Source organism: Pangasianodon hypophthalmus, chromosome 30 (genome assembly GCF_027358585.1).
Source record: "Pangasianodon hypophthalmus isolate fPanHyp1 chromosome 30, fPanHyp1.pri, whole genome shotgun sequence".
NCBI lineage: Eukaryota > Metazoa > Chordata > Actinopteri > Siluriformes > Pangasiidae > Pangasianodon > Pangasianodon hypophthalmus.
In genome coordinates this window covers 4,973,496-4,989,653 of record NC_069739.1, presented here as the reverse complement: position 1 = coordinate 4,989,653, position 16,158 = coordinate 4,973,496, and the positions used below count along the sequence as shown (strand labels likewise).

Sequence of the window (16,158 nt, the reverse complement as noted above, 5' to 3'; positions counted from 1 at the left end):
TTATCCATTTTGAGTTGAGTAGACTGCCATAGAAATGCCTTTTTTTCAGACTGAGAAGCCTTATGAAGAATCTCCAAGTTGTCATTTTGTAATTACTATAATTCCAACCTAACGTGTGTGCGCTAATATTCGAAGTTCTATACAACCTTCTGAGCTCTAATCACATGAGTAAGCTGGCTTCATATCATTAAAATCTACACAGCAGCACATAACAGAGGCTGGTTGCGTGATTGGGCTAAGTAAGCAAAAGCAGATTAGCTTTCTTCTCAAAGCACAAATGCAAGAACATCTGTTTTATGGTGAAATAATCGAGCTGTGTTTCTGCTGGCCTAGAGCCTATGTGTCTGTTTTTTGTGCATAGTGCCTATTCCCATGCATTCGTCTAGTTTTTCACATGTGGAACTAATAATCTGCAGAGGTATTTTTAGAGCTAATACAGAAGGATCTGCTAGACAGCTTTCGGGTGCAAGTCACAATTCATTTACTAAGCTAATACTTTATGTGTTTGGCCCTCATTAATGGATTTGCAGTTGTTTGCCTCTGCATTGACGAGAGAGGATCAGGGAAGAGAATCAGGAATGAATGTTTAGAAACACTTCAAATTCCATTTGACACCGTTGCTATTTCAGGATGTTTTAGTAAACTTTTAATTAAGTCCAAGGAATTCATTTTTCATGTTTTAACTAGTTGTGTGTTTATGTTCATCACTGCTTGATGGACAAGCCTGAAATTTTCAGACAGTCAAAACACTAGAGGATGGAACATTCCACCATGTCCAAAACAAGAACCGAGTGCTTTGATCTGGTTTTAAAAAAATGACCGGTACCACATAGACAGCATATTTTGGTGGAGGACTGGAAAGTCAATCTGTCAGCTAATGCATTTACTAAAGTGGGCGCAGGCGAGACAGAACGAAAATGTGATCCTGGAACCAAACGGCAGCGGAAAATTGCCCCCTGGCAGCACGAAAAGTATTTGGGATCTGTTATTTTTGTTCAGAGAACAATAAACCACCTAGAAATTATGACCCAAAAAAAGGCCCCAGCCTCCCATATGTCCCCCTTCCATTGGTAAGGAATGGGAAATGTGGCTACATGGCCACATCCCCCAAAGTATAATTATACCCACTATCCACATGCTTTTATTTTTCCCTGGAGATGGAAGCCTTTCCATTACATCATCAAAGATTGACCTTTGACCCATCATCATGGCTGTCTCCGTCTGGCAAATTTAGTTTTGCTTGCATCATCTTGCTTGTCCTCAGTTACCTGTTTTAGAGGCAACTCATCATCACAGACCATCTCTTCTGTTTAGGATATGGACAACTCCTCTTACATTAATACTTGACCAAACTCCACATGGGGGGTAAATGTGGCCTCTGGAATGCTTATTCAGGAATAAACTCCTTGTTGGAGGTAAATTTTGGTCAGTTCCTACCCACACAAAGGAGCATGGATTAAAGTTTAAGCACGTTGAAGTGAAACAGAGCTGAACGTATTTATTCCTTTTCAGGGAGGTAGGAATGCAGGTGCTATGAGAGTTAGCATCAATACAGGAAGACGACGCTAATGCACCTGAGACACACCACACACAGAGCTGGGTTTATTTTGCCGGACATTCACACCACATTGTTAATGATTGGCAGGCCATCGTGTCACACACGGATGGCACGATGAGCCCTGGCATACTACAACTAACCAGAGTATGTCCGTGTGTGTGTAGGGGGTGTGGTTGTTCAGTGTTTTTGTGCAAGAACTGGCAGCCTTGTGCTCAAGAGGAATGAGAGGTTGTTGACAGACGGGGTACATTACCATTCGGCAAGGCCGTTTCCAGATGGAGCTCCTACTGTACTCCATTGGCCAGACCGCAGAGAGAGAATGAGAGAACAAGGGAGGAGGAGGGATAGAGGGAGAGTGCAAGAGACAGAAGGCCTGGAGTGAAGATTCCCTTATAAGGCAGGCTTCCTCCGAGACAGTATGCGTGTAGGAAAAGCATGTCTGCTGGCATGGCCGGCACATTCCTGCAGCTCTCGCTCGGAGCTTTTCATTTCCGATTGGCCGCCATGCAAGGGCCAGCGCGCCCTTTCCTAATAGGAGGGGGTTTGGGGTCCTTTTTTCACTTTCAAAATACACAAACAGACAAGTCTAGCCACTTTCCTCCAGCACTGCGTCTCTGTCCATCTAGCGTCTGGATCCACACACCTGCACTGTGTAGTGTACAGACTAAACTGTAACAAAAAAAACAGTGATTAAGGGACCAGCTCAAACCTCAGATAAAAAGAAATCTAATGACATGCAGTGACATATAGTTAAATCTTCAGGGCCGTATTTCTATATCTAATATTATACATGGTTATATTAAGTGTATATAATTTCTGTATATTTTTGTATTCACGTATGTGAAAGTCCATTCCTATGAACTGTTAAACTCATTGTTACTGATTTGACATAGCATTTAATGCCAGGTTTGCAGAGAAATAATTGTTGGCACTTCCTCTGAAAACAAATATGCGCACTTGGCATTACCTTGCTATAAAAACATGTTGCCGTCGGCCCATTTGATGAACCACGATTACCAAAAAAAGCACCCAATACACACAGACACACACAGACACACACACATATGAAGAGGGCAGGATAGTGCCAAAGCTGCACTTTTTATTTTACTATGTGACAGCTCCCTCTCGGTCTCAGACAGCTGGAATGTGGGATGGCAGGGGGTGCGATTCTTAGGGTGGGGAGGAGTGGAGGAGAGGAGTGGAGGAGAGGAGAAGGAGGAGGAGGGCAGGAAACGAGGAAAGTATGCCAGGAATGTCCATGTTTATCCAGAGCTCCATTCAGCCAGTGGCGGCCCACCGCAGCTCAGTGGGTATAAAGGCGGACCCTGCTGCTGCCTTCAACTCAGAACGACTCTGACTTCCCTTAGAGAGAAGTGACGAGGGCTGAGCAGACAAAGCAGCAGCCTACAGAAACTACGCTCTACCTTTTGCACGAAAAGAGAAGCCTTACCCCAACGAGATCGACTTGATCGGAAGAAAGACAAAGAGACAGCCGTTTGAGAAAAGACTACAGCTCTAGAGAGCCAGAGGAAGACTTTGCAAGCACCTGAAGGAGAGATTTTTTTACACGCTGTTTTGAAACAGAACGAAGACAAGACGATAGAGAAAATGTTTTCCGGAATGAGCCTGAGACTGATTTTTGCACTCTGCTTCACTTTCTTCAGCTGGGTAAGTTTAGATATCTTACTATATCACGATGTAGGATTTTACAGTGGATCTACAGTCTAATAGTACCCAACAATCAAGAAATCATGTTGGTGCTTATGACTTTTGTAACAACAGTATGCTGTAAATGTGAAACTTGTATCATTCTGTATGTAGCATTTGAATGACTGGAATGAGATTATAACAGTGTTTGCCTCTTGTTATCTTCAGACGGCTGCTCAGGAGTGCCCCAGTCAGTGCCAGTGCCCTGACATGGCCCCGCAATGCCCCCCAGGTGACAGCTTAGTCCTGGATGCCTGCGGGTGCTGCCGTGTATGCGCTAAACAGCTTGGAGAGCTGTGCACTGAAAGAGATGTGTGTGACCCTCACAAAGGCCTCTACTGTGACTATGGATCACCAAACAACCGACGCATTGGAGTCTGCACTGGTAAGCTTTCATTATATACCTGATAAACCTTGAAATGCAATCTTATTCTCATTACAAATGCTATCACCCTTCACCCCTTCCTCTGTGCTAACCATCTCTCTGATCTCTCCACAACAGCTCGAGAGGGTGCCCCCTGTGTGTTTGGAGGAAATGTGTACCGCAGCGGTGAATCATTCCAGAGCAGCTGCAAGTACCAGTGTACATGCCTGGATGGCGCCGTGGGCTGCGTGCCACTCTGCGGCATGGACGTGCGACTGCCCAGCCCAGATTGCCCCATGCCTCGCAGGGTCAAGGTACCAGGAAAATGCTGTGAGGAATGGGTTTGCGACTCCCCCCCCACCACCAACTCCTTCATGGGCTCTTTTCTGCCAGGTGAGGAGCAAGACCTGTTTTCAGAATCTCTAATATATCTAATGTAAATTGATGCAACATTTGCAAGTCTATGATTCTAGTACAGTATCTTGATGATGTCACTGGTTTTGACCGAGTCTTTGTGTTCTTTTGGCTGTAGCTTACAGAGAAGAGGAGACCTATGGCCCAGATCCTTCCATCATGCGTGAGAACTGCCTGGTTCAGACCACTGAATGGAGTGCATGCTCAAAGACGTGCGGTCTTGGCATCTCCACACGTGTGACCAATGACAACCGTGAGTGCCGTTTGGAGAAGCAGTCTCGCCTCTGCATGGTCCGTCCCTGCGAATCCCATCTGGAAGAGAAAATCAAGGTAGGTATCAATGGACCACATTGCACTTTACACTATCAGATATTTTGTCTAAACTCTGCTTTTGTTTACATTTCACTATTTGCATGTTGTGTCTAAATCCTGGTCTTGTTTTGTCCCTTTTATAGAAAGGAAAGAAGTGCATCCGTACCCCTAGAGTATCCAAGCCCATGAAGTTCGAGGTTTCAGGCTGCACCACCACCAAGGCCTACCGACCCAAGTTCTGCGGAGTGTGTACCGATGGCCGCTGCTGCACTCCTCACAGGACCACGACCCTGCCCGTCGAGTTCAAGTGCCCTGACGGCCAGGTCATGAAGAAGCAAATGATGTTCATCAAGACGTGTGCTTGCCACTACAACTGCCCAAGTGAAAATGACATCTTTGAGTCCCTGTATTACAAGAAGATGCTCGGTGACATGGCATGAGCGACAAGAGTGTGAGCAAAGAAAATTCCGTCCACTTGAACCAGATATCCATCTCGTATCACAGAACTGTACTCGTCTTATGTCTTATGTCTTAGTTTTCTTATTGTTGTTTTTTGTGTGCGTCTATTTCTGTTATGTATCTGTATTATCATATCCAATGTGTGTTGATGGATGTTAGGGGCTCTTTGGCCTCAAAGTGGGTGGGAATGGATAAAAACAACAAAACTGTCGTTAAAAAAACGACAAAACATTACTGCACTATAAATTCAGCAACACAACTTGTTGCTGATTAGCCTGATTATGGCAATCCCCTCCCCCAAATTGTGGTGGGCGGATCCAAAGAGCGGTGAGAGGTGAGGAGGGCAGCAGACTTTAACCTCAGAACAGAAACTAGAACGCCTCACCCAAGTGAGATAGAGAGAGAGAGAGAGAGAGTATGAATGTGCCCTTGTTTGTAGCTAACAGAGCTCTAGCCAAATTTTTTGAGATGTTAAGACCAGCAGAAGGTGGTTCCTGCAGCACTGAGTGTCAAACTTCGACTAACTGACTCAAAGAGAGTTGGTATTTTGTCAAAAGAAAAAAAGAAAACGACTGGACGATTTGCAGCTTCATTCCTTTTTAAAAAATATTTTTTGAATGCTGTAAATAATGTACATAATTTTTGTACAGGTTAAGTTAATTTAAATTTAAAACCTTTGTCATTGTTATTTGTCTTGCTTCACTTTGTGTGTAATGATAGCTTTTTTTTTTTTTTTTTCGCTGACGTGACTGTTCTTGTTACAGTTCTTGTATTATTTTATTGAGAAGTGTGACCAAAAAGTTACATGTTTTCAACTTTTTTGTAGTTTGGAATAAAATGTTATATTTTTATATAAATCACGACTCAGGCTGTTTCATATAATAAGTACACCTTGTTTTTATTAGAGCCCTGATGTTCACATATACAGCAATGCCACACACATTCAAATTATTCACTACACACATACAGGACACTTCTATTATTCTACACACAAATATGTTACATGACCACAGAACCATTATTTCACTAAAATGTACACATGTAGTATTTACTATGCTACATCTAAATCTAACCTTAACTTCTGGAACCAAAAGGAAACCTTTTGGCACTTTTATTTATTTCCTTTTTTTTTTAAATAATAACCAGCCAAGTGTCCCTACATGGACAATACTGTAAGTGATTCCTATCCATGTGGGAACATTAAGTCCCTACCAAGATATTAAAACTTGCACATACACACATTCACACTATATCAGTGGTCTGAGACTGTAGGAACTATAGGAAGAAACTTACACAGGAGCCAGACAGCAGACAGACAACACACACACATATGAGAAATGTGATGAAACATGGACACACACTCCAACTCTCTGTGTGTGTGTGTGTGTGTGTTTGCAGACTAAGTGCACACTGATTTGATAACACTTCCAAGCTCTAAAGTGAAATGATGTCGCATTGTATGAGATAAAGACCAGCACACACGTGTGTATGTGTGTGTGGGTAGGAAATAAAAACGGAACTTACGGGGATGCTAAGCTCTAAAAACACTGAGATCTCTGTCTCTCATATAAGAAAGCTTGACACGTGTCTGTCTGCTCTGGAGCCACTGTGACCCTGACGAGGATAAACTGCTTACTCAAGATGAATTAATAACTTGAATCACCCTATTTATTTATTTATTTTTCCAATTTTGCCATTGTGTTATTAGTGAATGGTTAAAAACATAGAGATATTGGGAAGATAGAGGTCAGACTTGAAACAACAGACAAGGTAGATAAATAAAATGATGTTATAGGTTGCTAGTAACCTAACCTGAAACACTACCTGATGCATATGTTCAGTTTCCTCTTGTGTTTCTTTTTTTTTTTTAGTGTTTTTTAGTGTTTTTAGTGTTGGTTCGAATGGTAGAAAACCATACTGCACGAGTGCCTTGTATTTCCCGAAATGACTAGATTTATCTTCCAATTTATTTTAAGTAAGCTATGTGGACTTGTTTTTGCATTTCAGTTATTAGATCCAGAGCACCTTAGCCAAATCTGGATTCTTTCTACTGAATTACTGCACACACTGCACATATACTGAAATATTACTGCCCTCTGGTGCACAGAGGTACTATAACTCATTCTAACAGGTCAAATGACTACAGTAAATCATTTACTAATTAAAAAAAATGAACAGAACAGGAACAAAACAAGTTAATTGTAGTACTCCTGGTTTGAAGAGGATGGCATTTCCTGGGTGGGTGGGATCTGTAGTTCAGCCTTGACCTATCAGAAGACACAATGTGACGATGATTTAGAGACTGATAGCAGACAATAAACAATGAAATATATCATGTAGACACAATAAACCCATAAGCACACATAGGTTATGGGAGGTACATAACCTATTTTCCTAGAATAAAGTGTTCATTTTGCATAAGTTTGTTCAATGAAAACAAAATAAGCTATATTACACAAAATAATGAGCATTTTAGTTTTAGTTGTCATCCCGTCTACATTCCATCATTGGCAGATTTAAAGAGGAATGTTTTTATATTCTGCCTGCTAATACTTTACAAAATTTAAATGTTTAGAGTTTGTGTTCTCATTTTTTGCTTTAATAAATGTAGAATAATCTTGGCGGAAGAATCACCATGTCATAGTGGCTACTTACAGCAAAAAATACAATATATATTTAAGGACTTAAATATATAATGTATTGTGGTTGAAGGACAAACAGAGTGACTGAAAAAAACACTACAGAAGTAGTGATAATCCCACAGTCTTGCCATTTAAAATGTCAGCGTAATCTAAGCATTTGAGCATTGGTTACTTTTTTTCTGATTTTTATCTTAAGTCAGACCACAGAGCACATTCTAGCTGTTAAGTCTCCTAACAGTCTCTGAATTCTTAACAGTCAAAGCATTTTTTCAATGGATGCAGCATGTGAATGTTTCCACCTACTGGTGCTTTCTTGTTAAAAACACTTGATAACAAAGACTTTGCTTTCTGAATAGTAGTTTTGGGTGTATTCTGTTGCCTATTTTTTTGTTTTCATGCCCTAATTTCAAAGCAAAGTGCACTGAGGACAGCTATATGGCTCACCATCCTGAGCCATTAAAGGGAAAATCCACCCTGAATAACTTGCATATTAATCTTTATAATCAACATGTGATTTTTAATGGCATCAATGATAAACAGATTAATTTCGTTTAAACTTCCTTCATCGACATTTTGATTTATTTTCACTTTGGTTAACATTTTTATGCATTTACCCACAATGCCGTTCGACTACTTGCTGATAGAGGTGCCAGTGGGATTTAGTCCTCATTTCATCTCTACCTAAAGAGAGTGATGCAGCAGGGCTTAAATCTTTTAGTCTGTCCAGCTTGCTTACCTCCTAATCTGTACATTCTGCTCAAACAGATCAGCTTCCACAGCACATGCGGCTCAGTGTTACTACTTATACCAAAGAAATGCTGAAATCTCTGTTCTGTTATTAAAGTGTTGATTCATTTTCAACAGCAGCTCTGACAATAGTGAATCACAGGTTTATATTGATGCGCCCGTATTATTTTCGCTTCTGTAGTAACGACGTACAGAAGAACTTGTATAGCTGATGATCTACATGATTTAAGGCTAGTAATAAATTAAAAAAAAACAGTGCTCTAATTTAACAAAGGAAATTGTATAATTGTTGATATTATGTTTATTTAACATTTATGGAAGAGGTCTCCAGTGTTAGCACAGTTTATCACAACAATCAAAAAGAAAAAAATAATCTTTCGAAATCAAAATGAAATGGTATTTGCCATCGAATACTCACAAAGAACACTGGAACATGAGCTGGTATATATACACGGAGACAAATGAGAGTTAATAGGAAGCAGATGAGCATATTAGTGAAACAAACCAATAAATGATTGAAGAAAGGACCAGGAAGGTAACAAAAAAAAAAAACCTATATGTCAAAATAAAAATCATGAATTCAGTAATGAATACAGTTATGTTCCCACAATGTAAATTTTTCAACAATGCCAGGACTGATTGTAGACTATAAAATAAAATACATAATTATATATAAGTGATATAAATGAATGAAATGTTGATATATGTATTGTTAACTGTTTACTGTATCTTATCGACATAAAAGCCTATATGCTGACCACATTTTTTTCCTCCTGATTCAAGTCTACAGGGCTACAAGTTGGTGTAGAGGGATACTGGTCCTCGAGTGTGTCATCCACAGACTGTAGGATGGACATAACCACACTCAGGAGCAGGATGTCAGTCTTGTAGTCCACTGTCAGCTGGGCAATGTAGTTTTTCACTGGCAGCACGTAGGACAATGGCAATCCCACCAACTCGGCTGCTTTCTGCATCTGTGTACAGACAAGAGAAGGACAAAAACGGTAAATGTTTTCAAAATATATCCTTAAATAATATTAGAGCATACAGTAAAATATGGTTCACTTATAATTCATAAAATATATTTTGTGAATCAATGTTTTCAGCAGGAATGGTCCAATACTGTTGCTAGGCAATGGGGAAATATTGATGCAGAACACAAGCTAGTAAAAGAATGAGGTTAACAAATTAGCTTTTATACACATTTTATACACATAAGAAATTCTTAGTTTGCATATCATTCTCAATTCATTCTCAGGGCAATATGCAAATTAAATGCTGATGTGAATGTGGTATAGTCAGGTGTGTCTTGTGTACACTTTGCACTTTGTAACATTGGGCCTCATTTATCAATCTTTTAGTAATGTTGTGTGTAAATGAACTTAAATGAACTTAAGTGAACTTAAAAATTACTGCCAGATTTACAAAAGTGTGTATGTTTGTATGTTGATGAATGCCAATTATTCATGGCATGTACACAGCACAGCTGATTTGCATTTGGTGACGCCCACAAAACTCCATTAAAGGCAAAGCTCACGCCGCTGAAATGATGAGTGAATGGCAAAAAACTTTCTCAGAAGTGAGTTAATTTGACTCATATCTATGCCAATAAAATATATAAAATTTAACAGCATAACAATCTCCTAGAAAAAGGACAGAAAAGGTCAATTAGATGTGAATTAAGTGAGGTGAAAGAAAATGGTTTGACATGAAAATGGAGAAAAATTTATATTGACTGTACCCAGGTGATTGTGGACACCAATCACATCACACACAGAAACCACTTTATTTTAGTCAAAGCAAAGTATCTTGGCGAATGTCAGCCAGAATATGCTATCGTCGATGGCGTGTTGAAAAAACAGGAGGGTATCTGAGTGTCATAGGAAATCCAATAATGGCACATGAGGGAGTATACAGCAGATTGCAGCATGAGACATACCAGATCTGCACTTATCAGTCACTTAGTGCTGTGATCTTCAATTGTGCAAAATAATCATTTTATGATTACATTCTGAGTTTTGAGTTTTGGTTTCTTTCATTGATCTGTTGAAATATTTTCACTTTGGTTAACAGTTTCCTACATTACCCACAATGCCATCTGGCAACCTGCTGATAGAGGTGCCAGTGGGGGTTTAGTCTTTTAGTTTTTTAGTCCAGCTCTCATACCTTCTCATCTATACACTTTGCTCTAACAGATCAGCTTCCAAAGCTTCAACTTTTATGCTAGTACCAGAGTCAACAGCATTATGCTCATCATCTTATAGATCACTAACTAGCTGAGTCAAGTCTCTGTTGTAACTCAGTGCAACTGTGTCATATATGTAGCTCTGTCACATCACTGGAAAATGTATGAGGAAAAAAAAGCTCTTGCTCTTTTGTTTTTAGGCATTGACATTGAAACCCTATCATTATCCCATATGTTTACATCACCATCATGGCAGACTTCCCAGAGAAATATAAAATAAATACAACACCAACCAACAAATTAGCACTATAATCATCACAAATTTCAATAGAAACCTATTTAAAATGTTTCAGGGTCCTGAGCTAGTTTAAATATGAGGACTGTTCAGGACACTTGAGCAAGACCCGTAATGCTAAATTTTTTGGATTGTATGCTCCCTCGATTGTAAAGTCGCTCTGGATATAAGTATCTGCCAAATGCATAAATATAACTGTAAGCCACAAGAACATCATACCTTATCCTGCACAGTTCGACTGGAGTAGACATACTTCAAGTCCTCCTGTACTGCTGGACACACCTGGTCCACATGAGTGAGCAAAATCAGCTGAGGGATTCCTGTAGGGTGTGAAAAAGTAACCCAATTCAAAAGAATTGAAATCAACAAACATTTATCAACCGATATCCCCACTAATGAAGAATTCACGCTTCGGAAAACAACTGATTAGAAAAGCAAGCAACGGATTTGAAACCAGGGACATGACAAATGAAAAAAAAAAAATATATATATATATATATATATATATACTAACTTAACTAACACTGTTAATGCTAATTAATGCAATAATTAAAACTTTGTTTAAATGTTAACTAAAATAACTACATATATTGTAGTAGTATATCTAATGTTTATTCTATCTACGACTAAAAATAAGTCCTCATTAATTAGGATAAACCTTCGTTCTGTCTCATTTATAAATTACTGAGAGTTAATTCTCAAATCTGATTGGTCAGAAGGTGTTAATGGATGGATGGCTATGAGGCAAACAGATTTAAAAATGTATGCAATCATTGATCTTGTGAAGTTTTCTTTGAGAAAATGTTTATTTATCATTTTCTGAAGGAGTTTCCAGTGTCAGCTCTCTGTAACAGTCAGAGGGAAAGCTGTAACTTTAAGTTTTCCAATATGGGAACGTCTCCATGACAGAGGAGTTTAGTGAATGACTGTAACATAGCTGCGATAACGCAAGTGATAACAGGAACTAATTTGTTTTGTGGACGTGCCATAACATTCAATGAAACCATTTAAGATAAAATGTACAATGTGTTTTTCTTTAATAATTAAAAAATGTTGTGACTGTTGGTAAACTGCTGTGGTATAAGAGGAATAAAACAGTTATAGGAAAATAATCAACTTTGGGGATCATCTCTGCTTCATCACATCACCCCTTTGTTGATTATCTTCCTATAACGTCACGTCGCAGTGTGTTTTATCCCCTACTTACCCACCAACAACATATCATTTAAGACACTGGACATATTTTTGTCATGGTTGGAATAAACAGTAGTTAATGCAGATGTTATACATATTGTTAGTTAAGGGAATGGAAAGCTTTATAAATAGGCAGTGGACTGACTTCTTCCACTGATCCAGACATAAAGATATTATCCTCCAAACACCTCTGTAAGCATGAGAAAGTTGAGCTAAAAGCTCAGGATAAAGTCGCTCTCACCCAGGTCTGATATGGTGGTGTTCAGCTTCCTAAGTGTGGACTTCAGGCTGCTGGGGTATGATGTCAATTTGAAGGCATCAAGCACGAAGAGGACGCAGTGAACCTGCTCATTTAGGGAAGGATTTGCTTTGTAGCCACTTACTGCATCAGTGACTGGAACATCAGGCTGGAACTGGAGCAACAAAGTGGATAGTAAGGTCTAAAATCTTAGGCACATGTCAAGAAGCTGTGTAAAACAAAACTGCTTCAAAATTAATCAAATAAAAAGACTCTATCAATAATGTACTATAAAAAGCAATGAACAGTAACAAACTAAATCAAATCAGTAAATGGTGTGACCACCCTTGGCCACTGGCTCTCCATTACTTCTCTAATTTATTTAAATAATAGCATTCCTAGGGTTTTTTTTACAGTACTGTATCTTGTATTTTTAAATAACGTCAACTATTTATCTGTTGAAATATGACATCAACATAATTTTTTAATGCCATTAGTGTACATAAATTTGCAAGCATTCTGATATGAGCTAACACTGAGTAGCAATCATATACCCGACTTCTACTCAGCATCCAATGCTGTACCTTGTATCCTTTTGGGACGTGGCCTTTGATGACAGCCAGTGCATCGGAGAAAGAGAGACCAGTAGAGTCATCATCTCCTATTGCCATCACATCAAAGAGACTCAAAACAGTGGGAGAACCTCCTTTCTCTCCAAGGATATTATAGATATTCAGCTGAGTAAAAGAAGAAATGGGTAGCAGAGTGCTGGTTTTCAACATTATTTAAGGTAATTAATCCAACCTACCTTACATATCATTCAAAACAAACACAACTAGGTGCAAGTGGATCAACAAGTCCCACTGCTATGGGAACAACAAATGCATATGGGCTGAAAGACTTCAGTTTCCTGAACCCCAAGATGTGGCAATATAAATCACATATAACATACTGCATGCATAAAGAGTGCATCAATTGTTTTCTATGCTGGCTGTCTATCTCATTATCTGCTAACAGTAGGTGCAAAATATTATATGATATTAGAAACAGGAGGGGTGTCCTGAATGCATGTTTATTTATTTTGTTTTTTTTTTTTTGGAATTTTGGAACTGTATGACATTTCCTTGTAGATATTTCCACAACCTTCTTGGTGAACCCGTTTACTGCTGTGCCGACGTTGGGCAGATGAACAATCCGCTTGTACATGGTGGATCTGATGGAGTTGATGAAGCAGGACTTCCCAGAACTCACAGGGCCCAAAAGCAAAACCTTCACCCGTGACACCGGATACTTCGACGGCAGCTTGTAAGAGACAAATTCCTGCCTTAGGCTTTCCCTTGTCCTAAATAACACAAACAATTTAATGATGAATTGCAAATAGGAGGAACAAGCACAGTCATTGTTTGTCCTTGTCCAGACCAACCCATATTGACACGCATAATTTTCCACTTAGCCTTAAAATGGCATGAGGCTTTGCATAATTTATTAGCCCTCCTCTACCCTGTCATACAGAAGGACCTCAGTAGAACCACCACTGAGCAGTTATTATTTGGGTGGTGGATCACAGCAGTGAAGCCGATATGTTACTGTATGTTGCACTCATAAAAGTGTGTCAGGCATAGCAGCATTGCACCTCCCTAATATCTTATCAAAGATAGTCCTAGGTGGCTGGCAAAAAGACAGACAATTAAACAACAGTATATTACAAATTTGCCTGTATAAGGGTGAACCTGATGAAAAAAAAAGGCCAATATGTTAATACAGAGTCACACTGTAATCCCTGAGACTCTGGGACTTACGTATCTGTCCAGGACACTTCTCTCCAAGGAGTAGGTAAAAAACTAACCACATCTGAAATGAAAAACAAGCAAAAACAAGCATAAGCAAGTTATTGGGGTATTCCACAATTATTTGAAATAATTTTAAATAACCTTGATATGTAAGCAGTCCTGACAATGTATAGCGCTCACATAGAGGAAATGGCAAAATAATATAGCAATAAAAAAATAAAAGGCAATGCCGCCTCACAATTCCTTGGTCCGGTTTCGTTCCTTTCTTGACTATGCTAAATTTCTCCTAGGTGTGAATGTGTGCTTCGTGCACCTGATTCAGGGTGTTTTCCCATCTCATGTTCATGTTCGCACCTCATGCCAATGTTCCCGGGATTCACAGCAAATCCTTACCAGGATAAAGCGCTTACTGATCAGAATCAGAATCAGAATCAGAATCGCTTTTTTTTGCCAAGTACCATGGGTTTACATGTACAAGGAAGTTGTCTCAGTCTACTGGTGTTTAGTAATAACCGTCAAATTTAAGAAATAAAAATAATATTAATAAGGTAAACATTGTAAGGTAAGATACGAAAGTAAAAGAGAGAAGATGAAATGAGAAGCATAAATATAAAGAAACTATAAAGCTATGAAAAATGATGAATGAATGAATAAATATGCGGGATAAGTGAAAAAAATACTATTTAGTAGCCTACATTTATATGTTTAAATGTATTATGGGCGAAATTCATAACAGTTCCAATAGAAACCATTAGTCTTGTTACTGAACGAATATAAAAAGCTTGGCAATATGTTGAATCTGAGATATTTCAATGCCAATATTTAAACATTGTAATAAAACTAGATATAAGAGGACTATTAAGTCTTTTAGGTAAAAGTTGACTGCCGACTCATTTTAATTAATTAATTAATTATGTTTTCGGGGGAATTTACTTAAAATGCTTTTATGGAAATTTCTTTTCAATATCTGAGCTGTTTGTAAATATTAGTAGTACATAAGGTTAAATGATAAGTCATCATTATTTGTTGCATATCCATCATCACTTGCTGTATTCCCAATTAAACACTTCTGTCACATAAAAGTGGCTAGACATTTACAAGGAGTATTTTACAATAAATTATAAGTAGCATATTTTGATATGGAGTTATTTTATTAATTGCCAGAGGGATCAGTGAATGATTGAGGGTGTGCAAATAGCCTACATTTCAAGGCACCATATGTAACATTTGTAAATTTACAAAACAGAAATAAAATTATAATAATGTTTTAATAAAAAATAATGAAATTTGATATTATTATTATTATTATTATTATTATTATTACCATTATTATTATTTATAGTAAAATGAATGAGAATGGGTTTATAGTTTACCTCACCTGGCCTGTTCAGTAAAACTGACTGTTATGCTAAGCTAGCTTTGTAACCAAAGGTACATCCAAAAACATGTCTTTGAGCAACAAAGCTTCTTTGTTGAACGAAAATTGAAGAAAAGTAAACAGTTTGTTGAAATAAGCTTAGTTTATTGAGTTAGCTCACTTTGTGGAACTTTGTAGAAGTTCAAGCTTAGTTAGTTTGACATCTGGTGGCTATTAAATAAATAAATTATTAAATGTACCTTGGACACGGTGCAGCTCCACGTCCACACAGCAAATGTTGCTCTCCTGCGGCCATGTTGTACCATAAGTCACATCTGTGCAGAAGCTCACATACATGCGGCTGTTATCAGAGTGTAAGGTAATGCAGTTTCCAAAAGAAATACTTGCAGTCTGCAGGTTTGTAGCGTGCAAACTTTTGCGGTACCCAGTGTTTTGAATGTTTGAAACCTCGACAGCTTTGGCTGGGTTTATCACCAGGAACTGTTCGGCACTGTGTTCATCCATTTCAAACACAAATGCCTCAGTGTCGGAGAACTCAGATCCATATTTCAGGGATTTACTCATGAAAGCTCCTCTGACTGACCCTGACTGCAGAAACACTGCAAGTAAAAATTTGCCAGATGTGTCGAAACTGGAGAGGAGCTGACTGACGGTGGCTCCATGATGACTGCTCTTGTACAGAAGATGAAAACGAACAGGACTGGAGAAAAACCTCTGCAGCCTCAGCTCCTTCTCACTGTCCAGGGAAGACACGATGGAAGCCATAACAGAACGCTATTATTCAGAGAAGAATACAAATAGCAGGCTTGTAAAGAAAGCGCGCCACAGACAGTGAGTGCAAGCCTGTGAGGAAACAAAACTGAAACTTAACCAGC

At 38.7% G+C, this 16,158-nt stretch overlaps 2 protein-coding genes across 2 annotated transcripts; one reads left to right on the top strand and one right to left on the bottom strand.

The window, feature by feature from the left end:
* The first annotated feature begins 2,887 nt into the window (after nucleotides 1-2,887).
* ccn2a (cellular communication network factor 2a) lies at nucleotides 2,888-5,671 on the top strand. Its single transcript, XM_026918320.3, has 5 exons — nucleotides 2,888-3,226; nucleotides 3,434-3,650; nucleotides 3,768-4,022; nucleotides 4,162-4,373; nucleotides 4,499-5,671. The coding sequence occupies exons 1-5, from the start codon at nucleotides 3,167-3,169 to the stop codon at nucleotides 4,793-4,795; spliced, it is 1,041 nt and encodes a 346-aa protein (XP_026774121.1). The 5' UTR covers nucleotides 2,888-3,166; the 3' UTR covers nucleotides 4,796-5,671.
* Nucleotides 5,672-7,433: 1,762 nt separating this feature from the next.
* Nucleotides 7,434-16,158, bottom strand: LOC113528767 (interferon-induced protein 44). Its single transcript, XM_026917469.3, has 7 exons — nucleotides 15,523-16,158; nucleotides 13,915-13,966; nucleotides 13,259-13,457; nucleotides 12,700-12,852; nucleotides 12,119-12,290; nucleotides 10,903-11,003; nucleotides 7,434-9,177 (listed from the first exon to the last, which is right to left on the bottom strand). Exons 1-7 carry the CDS (start codon nucleotides 16,046-16,048, stop codon nucleotides 8,950-8,952), a joined length of 1,431 nt encoding a protein of 476 aa, XP_026773270.3. The 5' UTR covers nucleotides 16,049-16,158; the 3' UTR covers nucleotides 7,434-8,949.

Excerpts from the sequence above, each read along its gene's own strand:
- LOC113528767 (XM_026917469.3), bottom strand. The coding sequence starts at position 16,048 with ATGGCTTCCATCGTGTCTTCCCTGGACAGTGAGAAGGAGCTGAGGCTG. Across the intron at positions 13,458-13,914 it reads GAAGTGTCCTGGACAGATAC|GACAAGGGAAAGCCTAAGGC; the intron begins GTAAGTCCCAGA and ends TGTGTTATTTAG. Across the intron at positions 12,291-12,699 it reads ACGTCCCAAAAGGATACAAG|TTCCAGCCTGATGTTCCAGT; the intron begins GTACAGCATTGG and ends TTGTTGCTCCAG.
- ccn2a (XM_026918320.3), top strand. The coding sequence starts at position 3,167 with ATGTTTTCCGGAATGAGCCTGAGACTGATTTTTGCACTCTGCTTCACT. Across the intron at positions 3,651-3,767 it reads ACGCATTGGAGTCTGCACTG|CTCGAGAGGGTGCCCCCTGT; the intron begins GTAAGCTTTCAT and ends TCTCCACAACAG. Across the intron at positions 4,374-4,498 it reads ATCTGGAAGAGAAAATCAAG|AAAGGAAAGAAGTGCATCCG; the intron begins GTAGGTATCAAT and ends TCCCTTTTATAG.